The sequence below is a fragment of the Trichechus manatus genome, unplaced genomic scaffold (assembly GCF_000243295.1).
Source record: "Trichechus manatus latirostris isolate Lorelei unplaced genomic scaffold, TriManLat1.0 scaffold00251, whole genome shotgun sequence".
Taxonomy (NCBI): domain Eukaryota; kingdom Metazoa; phylum Chordata; class Mammalia; order Sirenia; family Trichechidae; genus Trichechus; species Trichechus manatus.
The window spans coordinates 1,052,592-1,073,297 of record NW_004444187.1 but is presented as its reverse complement, the minus strand read 5'-3'; the positions used below and the strand labels follow the sequence as shown (position 1 = coordinate 1,073,297).

Here is a 20,706-nt window from a genome sequence, read left to right as displayed (position 1 = left end):
GGGCCCCTCTGAGGCATGGGGGCCCCAGGGAATGGCCAACTGAAGGGGTGCTCTCTGAAGTGGGAGGAGAGGAGGCTATACAGCAATCATCTACAAATTGGCCCTGCTTTGGGGTTTGAGTCTAATTAGATCTAATGATAGATGGAAGTAAGGCAGAGGGGACATTTTGACACTTGCTGTCATTTTAGCAGAACATAGAACCATTTCATCAAAACCCGGAAGAAGAGCATTACCAGAGCACAAAATCTCTACAAAATGTGCTGTCATTTCTTCTTTTATAGGGATTATAATAAAGATTCATTATGACGGACCATAGTAGATAGGAACTAAGACAGTAGATACTATCCTAGAGACCTCCCATCAGCCCTTCCAAAATATCAGAGCGCATCACCTTTATTCTTAAAATAAAAGAATCAAAACTGCATTTATATGTGCATGTGTGTATCTGCATGTGTGTTTAATAAAAAGGAGCCACCGAGTTCGATGATCTGCCCACACGTTTAGTTCTGAATATTTGGAACATATATTTTTCCAAATAATACCCCAACTTATTAATTAACAAGTCACTCACCCCTGCCTGGGCCACAACAAGAACCACCAGGGAAATAAACCCAGCTATACCTATCAACATAATCCCGTAAGAGCCAATTTCCACGTGGTCAAAGCTGGAGAGAACTGAAGTCCATCTATCCTTTACTTTTTTTTTTCACTTGACTCTCTCCTCCCTCTTATTATTTTCTTTCTTTCTTTTCTTTTCTTTTTTTTTTTGTGTGTGTCCATTCTCTCTACCTCCCTTTTTACTCTTCATTGCCTTCATTATTGAAGCCAATACTTATGAAGCACTTACGTGGGCTACGCCCTGTGATAGCATTATTTTTTAATTGTGGTATAACATACATTGCCAAAAAATCTGCTGTTCCAACCAGTCTTAAATGTATAATTCAGTGACTTAATCACATTCGCCATGCTGTGCAACCATCATCACTATCCATTTCCAAAAGAAAATTTTATCACCCCAAACAGAAACCCAACACCCCTCAAGCAATAACTCCCCACTCCCCCCTCTCCCACTCCCTGGTAACCACTGATAAACTTTTGTCTCTATGCATTTCCTGGTCTAGATATTTCATATAAGTGGAATTTAACAGTATTTGTCCTTTTGAGTCTGACTGATTTCACTCAGCACAATGTTTTCAAGGTTCATCCATGTTGTAGCATGTCTGTGAGAAGTACTTCACATTCATGATCTCATTGAATTCTCATAAACTTATACGGTAGGTACTATTATCATCACCATTTTGGAAATGAGGACATAGAGGGTCAAGGAGGTTATATAACTCGCCCAAGATCACACAAGTAGCTGGTGGCAGGGCCAGGATTTGAAGCCAGGCTTATCTGACTCCAGACCTCAAGTTCTTGACCACTGTGATGCGCTGCCTCACAGCACAGAGCTCCACCACAAAGCAGGCTCACTGTGACAGTATATGGTCAGTGCTTTTGCATCTTTCCTGCTCTCTCCCTTAATTTATCAGATGAAGTTCTCGCAAAGATCCTGACATGTAACTTTTTTTGGGGGGATATTTTTCCATTGCTGAGGATATTGGAAAAAGCCCTCTCTAAGGCAAACCTTCCATTCCAGGAAAGCCAATGTCATCAATCTGTAGCTCATCAAAAATGGAATTCCTCAGCCTGATCACTCATCTAACTCTCCAGGCTCAATGCTAAGATTCTCCGAGGCATTTTCAAAAATCAAATTGATATTTACAGGGCAAATACCTGCACCACAGTGTCTACAAAAGTACATGCAGCTGGCTCTAAAATTACTCCTAAGAAGAAATTCTTAAAATCTATCTGGCCCTATCATTAGAGTTCCCAAAACAGGTATTTTAAAAGAATAAACACATATTTAGATGCTTAACATTTAACATGTTTACTTTAAAACATCATTCTTATTGCTTTATTAGGATAAGTTCTCTCTTCTTGCCCTCTGATTTACATAGTTCACTCAAGAGAGAAGTGACAAACTGAAAGCTCATTTCCCTGACTTTCCTTTGCTTTTTGTTTGTGTAGTCTGTTCAAGTGTGTGGCCTTCCTGAAAACAGTTCCCAATCCCCAGATACATAGTGTTGCAGACTCGGACTCAGCCAGGCCAACTCTCATCTGTCATCTTTCACCAAACTGTTGTGAGCTCACCTGCCTAAATTCTGTCTGTAAGATCCAGAGAGGTCTGTGAGGTCAGGCGGTATCTATGCTGAGAAGGTGCTGGTTCCATACAGACATACCTTTTCCCTCCTCACACGTGTTGTCTGCATTGTGACTTGCATGATGGAGCCCAGAAGGAGGGTGAAGAAGCAGAGTTTCTAACTTGTATCATTTGGGACCACATAATGCACTTTTGGTGGGGCAATGCTGAGGAAACTCTTCAGAAGAGAGCATCCCATCCCCAGGGCTATAAAATTAATAATGGAGTCAGGGTTCCCAGTGTGAAAACATTTCTGTCTCCACCGACATGCATCTTCCTGACAGCAGAGGAGGAACAGAGGGCTTTCGCTAATAGTTCCCAGACCCACACCTCTGGGACCTGGAGGAAGGGCACTCGCTCTCTCTGTCTCTGTGGATAGGCCTATGTCTTTGGAAATTCCTGCCACTCCAGGCTGACAGAGGCCCATATGTTGACCATTAGGGCATAAAGCAAGATTCACTTAAGCCCGTCATCCAATAGGCTGTTTCTCCTCTGGTTGACTTACACGTTGTCATTAGTGACACAGATTTATTGAAAGAAGAAAAGAATGTTAAAGAGCAAATGTTAGAGACCGCACATCCATCTACTTGGCAAGGCTTAGCCCTCCTTCCCATCAAGGACTGCAAAGCAAAAGCTACCCAGGGAAGACAATATCCTCACTTAGATGGCTTTATTCAGTGTTTTCATAATAATTAGGAAACGTTTGACTAGCACACAAACGCACGACCCATTAAATGAGCAAATCCTATAATGAAATTAAAGCTGTTAGGTTCAGGCTCTTTCACAGCTGTCCATATCTGGCGCTACCTAACCTACCCAACCTTATCTCCCTATCTTGCACGTGGACCCTCTCATGAGGGATCTCCTCCCTGTCCACTGACATGACCTCCCGATGTCAGCTCCATGTAGGCTGTTTCCTCATAGGAGTTAGTCTCATCTGCACTGGCTTTTCCTCTCACTCCTTTGTGGCTGCATTACAAATGCAGATTTTAGCGGCTGCCTGGCCCACTCGTGGTCTGCGCCTCTTCTGGTGCCTGTCACAGCCCGAAGCGCATTACAGTTCTCAGCCCACTCCTCTGAGGCCTCTCTGCTGCCGCTTCTCTGTTCAACGGACACTGGCTTCTGCTTCTCTTGGCCTCCACTGCTGTTTCTGCCGCCTCTGCCTTCTGTCAGGCCCAAGGTTTCTGCTGCTTCTGATGCCAATCCCTTCTGAAGAATTTCCAATCTCTTATCCCCCAGGCTGATGTCTCCACCCTGGGACAAGGATGGGGATAGTTCTTCAGCACAGTCCACTGCAGCATTTATATGACCTTCTGTGTCTCAGGGGATATGCTTATTAACTAGTAAGCAAGGTATGCACGGGCTTAATTGTATTTACTTACTAATCTGGTGAAACTGTGCATTATAGATTAGTAAGTAAGCACAAATAAGCCCATGTGTACCTTGCTTATTGGGTAATCCCTCCCTGGACATGCTCACCCCTCCCCTGAGAGCAGACCGTTTGCACTCTCCAACCCAGGAAGCTCCCGTGAGCCTGACTTCCAAGGCTTTTATTGGTCTCACCACATGGCCTTCTGAGGCTTAGTCAGTATTGGCCCCCAGGTGGTCACCTCTCATTGGCCTCAGGTGTGGTCCTACTCTCAGAGCCAGGGGATGCTCGCCCAGCCCTCAGCACTATGGTGAGACATCCATTAAAACCCACTGCTGGCTCAGTTAGCAGCCAAGCGCTTAACCACTTTGCCACCAGGGCTCCTACTATGGTGGGAACATGCTAGCTAAAAGCCATTCCATATTCAAATTACAGGCTCATTGTGTAGAAAACATATACAAGCAATGTGATGCATTTTTAAATGATAGAAATTCAAAATGACAACTTAAGGGAATTTGTGGCATCAAAGTTAAGGTTCTGTTATTGTAAATTTAGAGTAAAATTAATTAATAATTCATTCATCCATTTATTGAATCATAGAATTTCTGGCCTAAAAGAACCTTAGAAATTACTAGATGAAACACCAATATGTTTCAGTTTGTGAGAAACAGACTCAGAGATGTTAATTTGTCTGTGGCTACCCAACTAGTCACCAAATCCAAACCAAACTCATTGTCGATTCTGACTCATAGTGACCCAATAGGACAGAACTGTCCCACAGAGCTTCCAAGGCTGAAATCTTTATGGAAGCAGACTGACACATCTTTCTCCCCTGGAGTGCTGGTGGGTTCGAATCATCGACCTTTTTTGGTTAACAGCCAAGTACTTAACCACTGTGCCACTAGGGCTCCTTTTCCCAACTAGTAATGGGTAGAAATAGTAATTAGTAGTAACTGGTAGCACCAAAGTCTCCTAATCTATAACACAGGGCTCTTTTCCTAGTTATATGAAATTTGCATAGTTTTAAAGAAGAGATTTACCACACCAGTGCAAAATAGGTTTCATGGGAAATGCTTAAAAACAAAGTAAGCAAAAAGACTATTTTAAAGTTCTTCAACATTCTTTTGTTTCTAATATATTAATATGGTAATTAGAAATGAGTTTTTTCTATTCTAAAAAAGAAAAGGACATCTATTTTGCAAATTCTTTGTTATTAGTAATTCAAGTTATGTCTAAGGGAGTTGGAAATAAGAAAAAAATTTCCTTAAACTTTCTTTGTTTTCAATTTTCACAATTTCAATCTGCCACCATCAATTAATTCAAATCAGGGTACTTTTTAGTGTATCTTTAAAATATAGCAATTTTACTAAGTATATATTCTGAAAGGTAACACAGATTTATAGATCATGCCTATAACATAAACAGCAATGGTAGTTTTGCTGGTATTAACAATGAAATCTGATTAATTACCCAGCGATCCCACTCATAGTTGTAAAAGAAAAAGGCCCCCCTAGGAGTAAAAGAACTGAGCATGTGGTGGCAGCTAAAAGCAGTAGAAATAGTCTACTGCTGCATTTATATGAGATTTTTAAAATCTCATCCAGGGGAATGGCCAGCAATGTCTCAAGTTCTATAAATGCCCCACTAATGTACTTGAATATGAGGAAAAATTCCATTTAGCATGTAAGCTTAACTGAGAATTTTCGTAGGCTGTATGTTATAAGATAATCAGTGATGAGTGAAGACACGGTTAGTAGTCATCTGTCAAGAAACAAAGTTATCTTTAAGCTATAAAGCCGCCCAACATATCTAAAAATCCAGCTAATTATTATGAACGACATATTTTATGTTGTTTATAACTTGCCATTCAATTCAATACATGTTTATACAGTAAGTGCTAGGGACCCAGGGGTGAACAAGACATATATAGTTCCTGCCATCATGGAATCAGAGTCCAATGGGGCCAGCAGAGGTAACAAACAAATATTTAAACAAATAACTACAAATTGTGGCATGTGTTATGAATGAAAGAAACAGGGCTCTGTTTGGAGCCGGGGGGTAGAAGATGTAGATGCAGATAGATCCTTGTTATATCTTAAGAGGATCTGGTGATGGACTAGATGTTGGAGATGAGAAGAGAAAGTAGGGTGGCAAGTGATTTGCAGGTTTATGTCTTGACCAACAGAGTGGAAGACAGTGCCATTTTCTGAGAAGGGGAAAACTGGGGGGAAGGAGGTTTGGTGAATGGAAGGAATCAAGACCAGTTTTGAACAGAAGCCGGTCGATGCTTACGTGAGAAATCTGAGTGGAGCTGTTAAGTGGGGAGCTGGATACAGGATGAGGATAGGGAGCACATTTAAAGCTTTAAGACTGGATGAGGTCCCCCACGGAGAAAGTTCAGAGAAAGAAGACGGCCTGGACTGAGCCCTGAAAATCTTCAAAATTTAGAAGTAGAAGAGGAGGATCTAGAAATTGAAATCAGAAAGACCAGCCACTGGATCTTGGCTGAAAGCAGGAAATACCAGAAAGATGTTTACCTGTGTTTTATTGACTATGTAAAGGCATTCGACTGCGTTGATCATAACAAGTTAAGGATAACATTGCAAAGAATGGGAATTTCAGAACACTTAATTGTGCTCATGAAGAACCTGTACACATATCAAGAGGAAGTCGTTCCAACACAACAAGGGGATACCGTGTGGTTTTAAGCCAGGAAAGGTGTACATCAGGGTTGGATCCTTTCACTATACCTATTCAATCTGTATGCTGAGCAAATAATCCAAGAAACTAGACTATATGAAGAAGAACGGGGTATCAGGATCGGAGGAAGACTCATTAACAACCTGCGTCATGCAGATGACACAACCTTGCTTGCTGAAAGTAAAGAGGGCTTGCAGCACTTACTGATGAAGATCAAACTCCACAGCCTTCAGTATGGATTACACCTCAACATAAAGAAAACAAAGATCCTCACAACTGGACCAACAAGCAACATCATGATAAACGGAGAAAAGGCTGAAGTTGTCAAGGATTTCATTTTACTTGGATCCACAATCAACACCCATGGAAGCAGCAGCCAAGAAATCAAAAGACATATTGCACTGGGCAAATCTGCTGCAAAAGACCTCTTTAAAGTATTGAAAAGCAAAGATGTCACCTTGAAGACTATGGTGCACCTGACCCAAGCCATGGTGTTTTCAGTCATCTCATATGCATGCAAACGCGGGACAATGAATAAGACCAAAGAACTGATGCCTTTGAATTGTGGTGTTGGCAAAGAATACTGAATATACCATGGACTGCCAAAAGAAAGAACAAATCTATCTTGGAAAAAGTACAACCAGAATCCTCCTCAGAAGCAAGAATGGTGAGACCATGTCTCACATACTTTGGAGATGTTATCAAGAGGGATCAGTTCCTGGAGAAGGACATCTTGCTTGGTAAAGTACAGGGTCAGCAAAAAAGCGGAAGACCCTCAACAAGGGCTGCAACAATGGGCTCAAGCATAACAACAATTGTGAGGATGGTACAGGATTGGGCAGTGTTTCCTTCTGTTGTACACAGGGTCACTATGAGTCAGAACCAACTCAATGGCACCTAACAACAGCAGCCATTGGGACAGGAGGAAAATCAAGGAAGTGTGTCCCAGAGGACCAGGAAATAGAGTATTTTTAGGAAGGAGAGGGAGGCTAATTGTGTTATATGCTATTAAGCATTTGAAAAGAGGGCCCATTGGGTAGTAATTAATATTACTTATACGATATAGGAGGAGAACTGGTGGCACAGTGGTTAAGCAGTTGGCTGCTAACTGAAAGGTCGTCAGTTCAAACCCACCAGCCACTCTGCAGGAGGAAGATGTGGCAGTCTGCCTCCGTAAAGATTACAGCCTTGGAAACACAGTGGGGCAGTTCTATTCTTTCCTATAGGATTGCTATGAGTCGGAATTAATTCAATGGCAACAGGTTTGTTTTGTTTTGTTTTAAATATATGACATAATAACTGCCTATGAAAATGACTTATGAGCTTCACCAATACATTTTCCACAGAGTTCTCTTCTGGTCTAGCTGTCTTAGCACCTCTAAGATATCAATTCATTTATTTCTACAATAAGTTTTAAAATAAAAAGGGATGAGTAACTTACTCTTTACATTTTCAAAATGACAAATATAAGGTAAGACCTTATAACAGGGCAAAGCAGCAAGTTCTGAAACCTAACAGACACACCTTCCTGTCCAGGGTTCCCCAGCACCTAGAGTGTGTCCCATTGCCTGGCTACTGACGAACTTGCCTGCAAGGACCATGATGTCTGTTAGTTAATCTAGTGCTGCTATCATAGAAATACCACAAATGGATAACTTTAACAAACAGAAATGTATTTTCTCATAGTCTACGAGGCTGAAAGTCCGAATTCAGGGTGCCGGCTCTAGGGGAAGGCTTTCTTTGTCGGCTGTGGAGGAAAAAGCTCTGTCTTCTGAGCTTTTGCTCCTGGGCAATCTTCATGTGCTTGGAATCTCTCCTCCCTATCTCTCCTTCGCTTGTTTGCCTAATCTCTTTTATATCTCAAAAGAGACTGACTCAAGACACACCCTACGCTAATCCTGCCTCATTAACAAAACACAGACAACCCATTCCCAAATGGGATTACGACCACAGACATAGAGGTTAGGATTTACAACATGTCTTTTTAGGGGACACAATTCAATCCATAACAAGGCCTATAGCACCATGAGGGCAAGGACCAAGTCTGTCTTCTTCATCTTTGTATTCCCAGGGCTTATCATAGTGTCTGGCACATACAAGGGGCTCAATAAATGTTTGTTCAGCAAAGAAATGAAGATCTAAGATATACTGGTGGGAACTGTATATATTAGCATCCAAATAAGGTCCACCCATTGCTGTTGACTGATGTGTTGTTTCTTTGTGTTTACTTAGCCAGTGGGTCACAATTACAGTGTTCACAAGTTTCCCCAAATCTGGTCACACCAGGCGGCATGTCTAGGACACTAACTTCTGAAAACCACAATTGAGACTGTGTTCCCATGGGTTCTGAGCTCTGTTTGCCACATATGATGTATGTGGGCAAAAAACCTGATACCTTCGAGCTCACACCATCCACAGCCTGCAGCTGTCCGCCAGGTATCGGGCTTTCAGCAGGCCACAAGTTAAGCAACTATTGAACTCCATTTGTTTCTTGAACTTGACTGGAGAAAAAGTGGAGGATTGCTTGTTTCCTACAGTGGGAGAGGAGACCTCAGGGTGACCTTTAGCCCAGGTCAGGGTTTTTACATCAGAACCAGTGAAAGTGGCCTGTGATTAGGTGCAGACACGGCTCTGGAGGAGAGCAGCATTCCTCAGTTAGGGATGAACCTATCTCTAACTTAAGGGCTTCTTTGATTTACAGATGCCTGGAGCAATAACCAGAATAGATAACCACAGAACCACCAGAATACCCATCCCAGAAAGCCCAGCTTCCAAGATCTAGCCTCCAATTTGGCCTGCAAAATGTCACCTGCACATCAGCCGGTCTATGTACTCTTCGCGTCTGAGCTGTGTGAAGGAGTATTTATAGTTGAACTGCACAGCACTCACTTTCTTCAGCTGAAGACCAGGGGAAAGTATCCTTTGTTGTTGTTGCTGCCATAATAATACCTTCCTTAATCAGTTTTTAGGAACAAAAAAAGATACTAATGCTTTTGAAAACTTGAAGTACTTCTAATTATAAAGGGCTTCAAGTCAGTCTCACCTAAAATAGGTGGAGCTTGATTCTGATCACTGTCAACACCCCACCTCTTCGTGGGTGCCTAAGCCCATTAAGTTCCCATATCCTCATGCTGCCTCTTTATTACACAGGACGGGCCCCCTCCAACACACACACACGCACACACACACTCACGCACACATGCACGCACCACTACCACCATTACCACTACACCAAATTTCAGGAGGTAAAACGGTAAAGTGAGAAAGGATTTTTGCTTTGCTTTTTTTTTTTTTAATGTTTGTTTTGTTTTGTTTACCACTTAGAAGCCATGCAGTCTTGGAAAAGTTAAGTAACTTTTGAGAGCCTCAGTCTTCTCTATAAATGGAGGTAACTGCTGTAAAGGTTCAGAGAACATGCACACGAGGTGTGTAGCACAGGGCCTGACTCTTACAGGTGCTCAACCAACGTTCCTATCTCCCTTCCCCAGCTAGGTCTGTCCTCCCTCAGGAATAGCCCAGGGTCCTAACTCACCCTTACACGATCCTCCTCATCAAAATTAACTAGTCCTAGTGTTGCTATTTCAGGACTTCCCTAGAGGGATGACTTGGTAATAATCTCTTTCAAGCTAATTCCAGTGAAACCTTTGATGGCTGAAATCATTTCACTGTGCTTACTCACACAATAAAAGAGGGTTCCTGGAGACACAGGGCCAAAACGTGACAGAACAACTCATACTCAGCAAGCCTGGGTGAGGGATTTTTTTGAGTGACATTTATCTACAGCCCTTCGAATAAAGAAATTTTTTTTTTCCTTTATAAGAAATCAGGTACTACCAAAAAAAAAAGAGAGAGAGAAAAGAAAGAAAGTCTCCTTGAATTTCTTCTTACCTAATGCTTAGGGAAAATCAGGAGTCGTGGATTACCTAAATCATTGATTTTTTTAAACTCAGAGGTGCTTAAGTTTGAAAAGTATACTGAGTCTCAGGAATACTCCAGATTCAGACTCAAGAGGTCTCTGAAGAAGCCCTCGCTTTGGGAAACAGTGGACTAGACCTGTAAACTTTATCCACTCACACAAACCTAACTGACAAAACAAGCCAGTTCACATCTGTCAAATACCTAGTTAACTAGAACTTGAAGTAGTTGCTGACTAGCAAGAATAAAGTCAATCAGTTCCGAACACCTATTATTTGACAACATTCAACCTGCTCATCATCATTGCTTTTCCAATGCTGCCAAGTATAAGTTACCCAATACGTTGAATATTCAATGTGCATGATATGAAAAACAAAAGGAAAACAAAACAAAATGACAACAAAGCAGACTGTGTGGTATGAAATGTAATCTAGGGAAGGGTTAATGTCCATCTTAACAGAAAAAATGAAAAAAAATATGTATTATTTGATTTAAATTTGACTGTAATCTTTTGACTTGTTTTGAAGCTTGAATACCCATGATGGTAACCCATTTCTAACACATGGGAATTCTATTTATCAGAAAACAGACCCTTCCTGATGTAATATGATTCTAGTGCAGGGAAGAGAGTTTGTCAGTGACGTGCTCACTCATCATTCTGCATCACACACATTCAGGTCGTTCGTTAGTGTAGATTGATAGGATGTGAGCGCTGATCCAGCACCTTCATTTCACAGATGAGGAGCAGAGGCTCAGAGCAGAGGCTCCCATGTCCTACCATGACTTACAGGCAGGAAGCCTTCCTTCTTGGAGAGCTCAGATTCTCTCTGTCACTTCTCCTTACCTCCATAAACAGAGTTGAGAGGCAACTCCAAGATGATTCTATACGTACAAACTTCTACACTTGTTTTGACTGACTTGCTAGAGCACAATTTTCTAGTAGAAAATTGCCAGGATAAAGGCTTGTCTTTAGAAGGCCATAGATCACGTGGTCAAGAGCAAGGCTGGCAGGCACCTCTGTAAGTTGAAGCAGGTTTTCTCGGAGGAAAGGGTCTTTATCACATTGACCATCCGCAGGCAGTTAAATATTCTACAACTACACCCCTGTAGACACTGTGTCAATCCAAAGAACCAGAAAAGATGTCCTGCGAAGCAAGTCCTCTTACATTTGAAATAAGGTTTTTGCTTCACAAAACCTTTTCACATACAAGTCCCGGGACATAGGTAGGGACAAGTGTGCAATGTCAGGGTCAAGAGCACAGCCCACTGGGTCAGGCAGCCTGAGCTCTGTTTCCTCCTACAAATGAGATCTTGACCAAGTCACTCACTTTCCCATCCATATGATGGGGATAATGATACAAAAAAAAAAAAAAACCAGTTGCTGTCCGAGTCAATTCCAACTCATGGTGACCCCATATGTTTGAACTGTGCTCCACAGTTTTCTGATTTTTCAGAAGTATATCACCAGACCTTTCTTCTGAGGTGCCTCTGAGTGGACTCAAACTTCCAACCTTTTGGTTAGCAGCCAGGGATGTTAATCATTTGCCCCACCAAAGGGCTCTTGACGATATCTAGGACTAGCTTCTCTGACTTCAAACAAAAAAAAGGATGTGAATTTAGTTCTTGGTTGGTGCTGATCAAACAAGAGCCTCTATCTTCTTTTTTTTTTTTTTTTAAAGTAACCAGTTTCAATGCATTGATGTGACAGGGTTGATCTCTGGATTACATAAGACCATGTGTGCAATGGTCTTAACCCAGTACCTTGCACACAGGAATCAATACCTAGTACCTAAAATGATCAAGATGTCATCACCCCTCCCCCTCATTCCATTTGAGGAGGCTGAGGTCAGACAGCTAGTTAATGGCAGAGGGGGAGCCAGACCTCTGGGACAATTGTGTCAAGGCACAGGTTCCTGGCAACCTGGCTGAAACTTTGGCCTGACAGATAGAATGACTTGTCAAAGGTCCCAAAACATGTCAGGAATGAAGCAGGGTGCAGAATGTAGCTGTTCAGACTCTAAATCCTTTCGCTCTGTAGTTATTAATCCACAGTCTGCACATACAGACCTGCTCAGCTGCTGCAAAGAACGAGCTCATCAAACTGTGAAGGACACTGATTCACTCAGGGGCAAAAGAGGCTTTGGACTTCTCGTCATGTTCTCTGGTAATCATGCCTCTTGGTCAACCTAAGCTTAGGAGCCTGCTGCCATCTTTACTGTTTTACTAATTTCTTTGCAATTATTTTGGAATGAAAAATAAACTCAGAATTTGAATTAGAGGATGTTTTGCCTGATGATGGGCTTCTTGCTTCCTACTGAGTCTGAGGAGTTGGCTTGAGCCAAAGTGGGCTGTGAGCTCCCAATCACCTTCATTTTGCACCAGAGTCTTTGCAAGGAAGGTGCTAAGCCTGGAGTTCAGTGTTGGTCATGATGGTGAGAGGTGGAGGACAGCACCTGTGTAAAACCAGACAGATGCGAATAGCTACTGTGTTGAGGTGACAGAGTTGCTCTTTGAGTGAGTTCAAGATGGGGAAGGTGCCGTCTGGGGAAGAGAAGGGTGTGGCTTTAATAAACGAAGTGCCTCTTACACTGCCCTCACACACCACCCACCTACAGTCTAGCAAGTGGGAATGGATTCTTGCTTCTTCTAGTACTTGGCAACTCCTGAGCACACTGGAAAGAGCAAGGATGTGTGAAGTATGGCAGATATCAGCACAGGCTAACAAGTCCCCGAGGTGGGATTTGTAAGCGGAGGCGATACGCTCAAAGCTATCATCCTTGCAGCTTCAGGATTCCATGAAAGATGGTAGGTTGTGACACACAGTGTACATTTGTCAAGCTTTAAGAATTTTGTCCAGGCTGAAGAATTTTGCTAATCTACGTGTTTGGACTCTTCGCCACAAACCTTCTTCCCGTTGGGTTCCCATGTCTCCTAATTTGCCCATTGTCAACCAGTTTCTCCAGGTGTTTAGGAGAGCACCCTGTGTGCTTTAAGTCTGAATTATAAGAAACACGAGCTTTGAACCAACCTGAAGGCAACAGGTTGCATTTATAGAAACAGCTGGCTGAAATGCAGAGCTTCATTTAATTTATGGAGTATTAGCTGTTGAAAGAATTAGGCACTGTGAATAAAGTATTTTGAACTTACCTGCATCTCGGTCCCTGATACAGTAGTCTGGAGAATTCTCAAAGTACACGAGGTCATTTTTTGTTGGCTTCTTGAACCTCTTGTTGGCCACAGTGAAACCAGTGCCGTCCTGGTTCATGACGATCTGGATGGCCCCGTTGTACTTCCTCCAGAGATAATCACCCGTTTTTCTGAAGTCGGCCATGGCCAGCCAGCATGTCCTCAGAGTACATGAGCCACTCACGCCATGACACTTGCACTCTTGTTTCAAGAACCGCTTGACCGCCTACCAGAAAAGACAGGGGCAGATTCAGTGGACGTGGCTCAAGTACAGGACATAGCTACAACTTCCTTACCTCTGAGCCATCAGGAAGTGACTCTGGTGATGCTGGATCCAGGGGCTTATGACTGGGAGGTTTCGGAGTGTCCCTTGCTAGTAGAAGGTCCACTGTTCAGACATTCTCCCCTGGGTAGACAGTGGAGGCACAATGCCTAATCCCAAACCCCATTTGGTTAACGGTATGACAAAAACTTCATTAATTTGAATTTAGTAAGGTACAGAGTCAGACTGAAGAGTGAGGGAATACATTAGAAAGTATTTTCTCAGTAAATATAGACTTATTATCTTAAAAATGTACATTATTACTTAAATTAGATTAACAAAGTAATTGCTAAGCTAAACATCTTTCAACAAACCAGTAACGGTATTTTTTGCTATTGACTGCTAACCAAAAGGATGGTGGTTCAAAACCATCAGTGGCTCCGAGGGAGATGGATGTGGCAGTCAGCTTCTGTAAAGATTAAAGCCTTGGAAATCCTATGGGGTCACTATGAGTCGGAATCGACTCGAAAGCAGTGGGTTTGGGGTTTTTTTTTCCTATGTTCTGGGCATTGTGCTAACACTTTATATACTCTATCTCGATGACCATAATCTTTGCAAGAATTCTATGAAGTCCATACTACCATATTTATTTTGCAGATGATTGAGGAGCAAGACTTTGAGAGGTTAAGGCACTTGCCCAAAGTTATACAGGTGTTAAAGGACAGAGCCAGTTTGCACAGGGAAGAATGCCTTCCCCTGGAAAGTCAGCTGGTGACTGTGAGACTGGCATTAAATTAAGAGAAATTATCATTCAACTCCATATTCAGTTTATATGACAGGGCTTAGCTTGCTCTGTTCTCTCTCAGGGAGGGAGTAAAGGAAAGTGGGGACAAGTCCATCTTGCCTGGCTCCCAGCCTGCAGACACTTCTTTTGTGGGCTGTGAGGCCTGTGGATAGGGAAGGGACCCAGTGGGCCTGAAACCATCCAGGGAAGGTTCTGTTTGTGATCTCAGGGTTAGCCAGCATTGCTGCACCATTCCCAAAGCGATTTGGTAAAGGTTATCCCGCCCTGCCCACTTCTCCTTGGATCACCTGTGAGCAGAGTTATCAGTACTCAAGGTCCTCACGGCACCCCTGAGCTCTGCCAATTTTATGGATGAGGAAACCAGGACCAGGATGTGGAATGGCTAGAATGCAAACCCAGACTCTCAAGCTTTTCCAGTTCACAGCATATGCAAATAAATGGATTTCTTCTACATATTTTCTGAGAGCACACTTTCTAACTAAAAACCTCTCCTTGTTCTCTTTTTCAAGATTCACGGCTTTAACAATTGTTATTTTTCTCTCCCAGCAGTTAGACCTGAATTCTTGCTCTGTTAATCAGCTTTCAAAGACACTATAATATTAAAAGAACTTTTTATTGCTCAAGGGAGCTCATGACTGACAATTATCCTCCCCCATCAGAAATCCTGGTTGTGCAATGGTTAAGCACTTGGCTGTTAACCAAAAGGTTGGCAATTTGAACCCACCAGTAGCTCCGCAGAAGAAAAGACCTGGTGATCTTCTCCTGTAAATATTACAGCCTAGGAAATCCTATAGAGTAGCTCTACTCTGTCATATAGGGCCGCTGAGTTGGAGTCAACTTGACAGTACACAACAACATCAAAAACCCAAAGCAGTGTGACTCAAAAAAGGGTAGTGAGGGAGACCAGCCTGGGAGATCTCCCCAGGGCTGTGGCTGTGGTCCTGGGCTCAGTCACGCAGCAGAGGAGGAGAAGCCTGCCTGCTGAGGGCTCCATCCTCTTGATTTCTGTCCCCAAGACAGAGTGTGTCTGGAGTTGGTGGCAGAGGCAGAGGGGGCAGTGAGTTCCCTTCATGACATTCTCTAAAGTGGCACTCTTTGAACAAAACTCTTAGGGTAACATGCTGAGATAACTATTTCTAACAACTTGGAGGTGGTAGTTTCAACCCTGTTCCACCCACTCCCTGAGATTCTCATATAGTCTGTCTGGGTGTAGGCCTCGGTGATGGGTGGGTAGCTCTAGCATACAACCCTGGTGGAACAACCTGCAGCACACATGCTCACCGCCCCCCAACACACATAATCCAATGTTCCAGGGTGCCCCTCCCCAACACCTCACCCCAGGTAACCACCCTGGTGCCTGAAGCTGGTTTTGCCTCTTCCGCAGACTCAGTTTCCGACCAAGGGTATAGCAGAAGTAGGTGTGTGGAGATCCTCTTCATTCCAGAAAGTCAGCCCCGATTCATTCACGTGCCAAAAAATGTATCAAAAGCATCCTAGAGCTGCAGGAGCCAGGACAAGAGGTAGCCCTCGGGTTGCTCGGTAATGGGAATTCACTCACACTCTTCCAAGGTTAGGCCTTGGCACCCAGTTGCTTCTCTGTTTGCCGTTCATAACTGACATTTGAAATCTGTCCTTTTCAGCATGAGCCCGCTTTGGAGGCAAGGACAGAGAAGTAGGCAGGAAGAACCTCATTAGTTGGATCCTCCAAGTTATAGGGAGCTGGGTGTTCTAAAAAGGTGTCTTAGAATGAACTTCCTCTCTCCACCCATCAGCCTCCCCATGCACACACGTCTGGGTGTTTGGTATGAGCCTCACGGGATGACCCTGACAATGGGCCTCAGCTTCCTTGGACAACTACCCAGAGGAAGACATGTTTCCACAGACAAAACCCTATGAGTGCCACCTCAGTTCCCCTACTCTGCCATACGTGGGCCCCACCTGTCTGGCAGCTTTCCCTCACATCTGGGATAACCAATTTCCGGCAAGTTGATTCTAACTCATGGTGCCCCCACGTGGGTCAGAGTAGGACTGTGCTCCATTGGGCTTTCAATGGCTGAATTTTCAGAAGCAGATCACTGGGCCTTTCTTCCCAGGTGCCTCTGGGTGGACTCGAGCCTCCAACTGTTTGGTTAGCAGCCAAGCACATTATCCATTTGCATCACCCAGATCACAACTAAGAAAATTCACTCCATGCAGAGTGCGTGGGAATCGACCATGAACGCTCACTCTTCAAAATCTATTCCTTTTAAAGCTAGGTTATTTACTCAGAAATGTGAACATACTGCCCTCTTTGCAATGCTAAGTTTCCAGGGGGCAAACCTCAAACCTGATATGTTCATAAGATTAACTGAGGGATTTGTGTATTAATTTAAAATCAGATCTTAAATACACCTTATAAATGAGCATGGTGGTGATAGACACTGTTGATCATCTGTGCAACCACCATGTCCCCCTCTTCCTTGCTAACGGTTTTGTTCAGGCACTGGGGTGTCCAGGCCTCTGTCTCACCCTAATCCAAAAAACCAAACCCACTGCTGTCAAGTTGATTCTGACTCATAGCAACCCTGTAGGACAGAGGAGAACTGCCCCATAGGGTTTCCAAGTCTGTAAATCTTTAAAGAAGCTGACTGCCACATCTTTCTCCTGTGGAGTGGCTGGTAGGTTCCAACCACCAATCTTCTGGTTAGCAGCTGAACACTTTAACCACTGTGCCACTGGGGCTCCTCTCTCTGACCCCAAACCAAAAAACCAAACCTGTTGCTGTCGAGTTGATTGCAACTCATAGGAATCCTACAGGACAGAGTAGAACTGCCCCATAGGATTTCCAAGGAGTGGCTGGTGGATTTGAACTGCAAACCTTTCGGTTAGCAGCCTGAGCTCTTAACCACTGCACCACCAGGGCTCCTCTCTGACCCCAGATAGCCTGAATCAGTAATAGTAATCTCATTATCCAGCCACTGGTTTTCTTTGGCATGATGCAACTGAGGCTGATGTGATGTTAGGCGAAATCTGGTGGGGGACGCGTGGAAAGGGTTCTTCACTCTTTTAAAGAGACGCATGACGAAAAACATCTTTTCTCTGTCTCCGGATGCTGCTTTCTGCAGCAGCGTCTGTGGGCTCATGAGGGCAGCCAATGCAGGATAAACACGAAGTTGCAGACGGCATTCTGCGAAGACGGGAAGAACTGGGCTCTGCGGGATGTTGTTGAGCTGGCTGAACGAAGCCACCGTGGACCTGCCCTACGTCAAGACTTGTGATCTAAGATAACTAGTTTTCCTTACTACTTAGTGCCCCAGGGGTCTGTTACTCGTCAATAAAAGTATATCACTGGTACCATGGTCAGTTCTTGATCGAGGATGAATCACAGGACTTTATCTGATGGTTAACCTTGGGGAAAGTGGGACAGCTTCTCTGGTACTGGGTTTGCTCACATCCGTCACCTGCTAAATGCTCCGTCACAGTTGTGGACTACCTCCACTTCTGTTCACTGAGTTTGCAGACTCGAATTCAAACCCTTAACCTTGAAGAGGACAAACTCTGCTCACTCAGAGAGGCAAGGAAGGAAAACCAAAAATGTTAAATCTTTTAATCTATCAAAATTTAAACTGTCAATCCAACAAAGAAATACAAGGTACTAATAAAGCGACAAAATGTTCAACTTCGCTAATAATCAGAGAAACGAAAACTGAAACAATGCAACACCTGTTTTTTTTTTTTTTGGCCTAGCAGATTAGCAAATAATAGAAGAATTGATAAATATATGGTGTTGCTAAGAGCATGGAGAAAGAGATGCTTTAACAAACTGTTGGTGGAAGAATAAATTGATACACCATTTAAATGCAAGAGCATTTCTGTAATGCCTGTCAAAATGTAAAATGACCCAGTGATTCCACTCTGGAAATACGTGTATCCGTTTTGAAGGACACACCCACACAAATATTCATTGCAGCATAATTAGCAACAGCAAAATATTAGAGAAAACTCAAAAGACATCAATAGGAAAATGGTTAAGTAAATTATGGTATATGCATAATGGAATATTGTGTGGTCTTTAAATAATGAGATAGAGCAATCTTACAGGCATGAAAGGAAGCCAAATGATAAAAGCAAAATGCAGAGCAATATATATATGAGATGATCCCCTTCTGAAGGCCTGTACGTGTGTGAGAACACAGAGGAGGAATGGGAAAAAGTGATCATTTACAATCTGGTTGCAGTCTAGGGGTTGCATGGTCTGGAAAGAGAGAGAAAAACAAAAAAAAGTTAACTACCTTGCATAATAAAATAACAGGAATTTGGGGACTGTTCCCTGGCAACCAAAGAGAGTACAACGGTGGTTCTGAGTCCTGGCTACGCATTAAAATCACCTGGGGATGTCTTCAAGCAGACAGGTGCCAGCCCTTCCCCAAATTAAGTAAATCAGCATCTGGGGTGGAGGTGGGGCCAGGTATTGATGGGATGCCTGGTTACTCAGGTGATTCTTAGACACAGCCCTGGTTGAAAATCAGGTCGCAAACATCTTCAACTTCCATCTTTTCTCCATTTATCATGATGTTGCTTATTGGCCCAGTTGTGAGGATTTTTGTTTTCTGTATGTTGAGGTGTAATTCATACTGAAGGCTGTGGTCTTTGATCTTCATCAGTAAGTGCTTCAAGTCCTCTTCACTTTCAGCAACAAGGTTGTGTCATCTGCATATCTCACATTGTTAATGAGCCTTCCTTCAATCCTGATGCCCTGTTCTTCTTCATATAGTCCAGCTTCTCAGATTATTTGCTTAGCATACAGATTGAATAAGTATGGTAAAAGGATACATCCCTGACACACACCTTTCCTGACTTTAAACCACGCAGTATCCCCGTAGTCTGTTTGAATAACTGCCTCTTCATCTATGTACAGGTTCCTCATCGGCATAATTAAGTGTTCTGGAATTCCCATTCTTTGCAATGTTATCCATAATTTGTTATGATACACACAGTCGAATGCCTTTGCATAGTCAATAAAACACAGGTAAACATCTGTCCAGTATTCTCTGCTTTCAGCCAGGATCCATCTGATATCAGCAATGATATCCCTCATTCCACGTCCTCTTCTGAATCCAGCTTGAATTTCTGGCAGTTCCCTATCAATGTTATGCTGCAGCCACTTTTGAATGATCTTCAGAAAAATTTTACTTGCATGTGATATTAATGATATTGTTTGATAATTTACAAATTGGATCACCTTTCCTTGGAATGGGCATAAATATTGATCTCTTCCAGAGAAGCAGAGCAGTTAGAAATTCCCTGTGGCTGAAGATGGTATTACATTTCTAGGAACTGGCATATCTGATTATTGAATTAAAGTTGTTTCCTACCCTATGCCTCCAAAACAACCTAAACTCCAAGAAAAACCCACCACAAGCAACAATTTTGTGCTAGCACTGCTCTGGAGGGAGATGAAAATGGGTGGCAACCAGCAGGGTAAGACCAGGAAAGCTGAGAGAAACGCTAGGGGGTGACAGCAGGGGACCTGGCTACAGTGGTGGGTACTGACTCAGAAGAAGGCACTGGTTTGGAGCTGGTGGGCTTCCTATATGTGGTCACTGATGGAGGGGGTGGTGACATTTTATTTGGATGAGAAAGGAAGGAGTGACCAAAGCAGAGGACGTGGGGACATCCAGGAGGCATTGGTGGTTCAGTGGTGGAATTCTTGCCTCACACGTGGGAGATCCAGGTTCGATTCCTGGCCAATGCACCTCCACCATTCATCTGTCAGTGGAGTGCTTGCATGTTGCTATGATGCTGAACATGTTCCAGTGGAGCTTCCAGACTAAGACAGTCTAGGAAGAAAGGCCTGGTGATCTGCCTTAGTCATCTAGCGCTGCTCTAACAGAAATACCACAAGTGGATGGCTTTAACAAAGAGAAATTTATTCTCTCACAGTCTAGTAGGTTACTAGTCCAAATTCAAGGCATCAGCTCTAGGGGAACACTTTGTCCGTCGGCTCTGGAGGAAGGTCCATGTCATCAATCTTCCCTTGGTCCGGGAGCTTCTCTGGGCAGGAACCTCAGGTCCAAAGGACGTGCTCTGCTCCCGGCACTGCTTTCTTGGTGGTATAAGATGCCCATGTGTCTCTGCTCGCTTCTCTCTTTTGTATCTCAAAAGAGACTGGCTTAAGACACTATCCAATCTTGTAAACCTCATCAAGGTAACTGCCACTAATCTGTCTTGTCAGATCACAGTGACTG

At 43.2% G+C, this 20,706-nt stretch overlaps 1 protein-coding gene and 1 non-coding gene across 2 annotated transcripts in view; one reads left to right on the top strand and one right to left on the bottom strand.

Moving 5' to 3' along the window:
- Positions 1-20,706, bottom strand: part of WNT2 (Wnt family member 2) — a 46,017-nt gene that overhangs the window by 7,163 nt on the left and 18,148 nt on the right. Inside the window, exon 4 of the mRNA XM_004389631.1 lies at positions 13,374-13,638. Coding sequence (XP_004389688.1) covers positions 13,374-13,638 — 265 coding nt within the window. The remainder of the gene's footprint in view (positions 1-13,373; positions 13,639-20,706) is intronic.
- On the top strand, positions 20,143-20,213 carry TRNAV-CAC (transfer RNA valine (anticodon CAC)). The gene has a single exon. It is a non-coding gene; the product is annotated as a tRNA-Val (tRNA).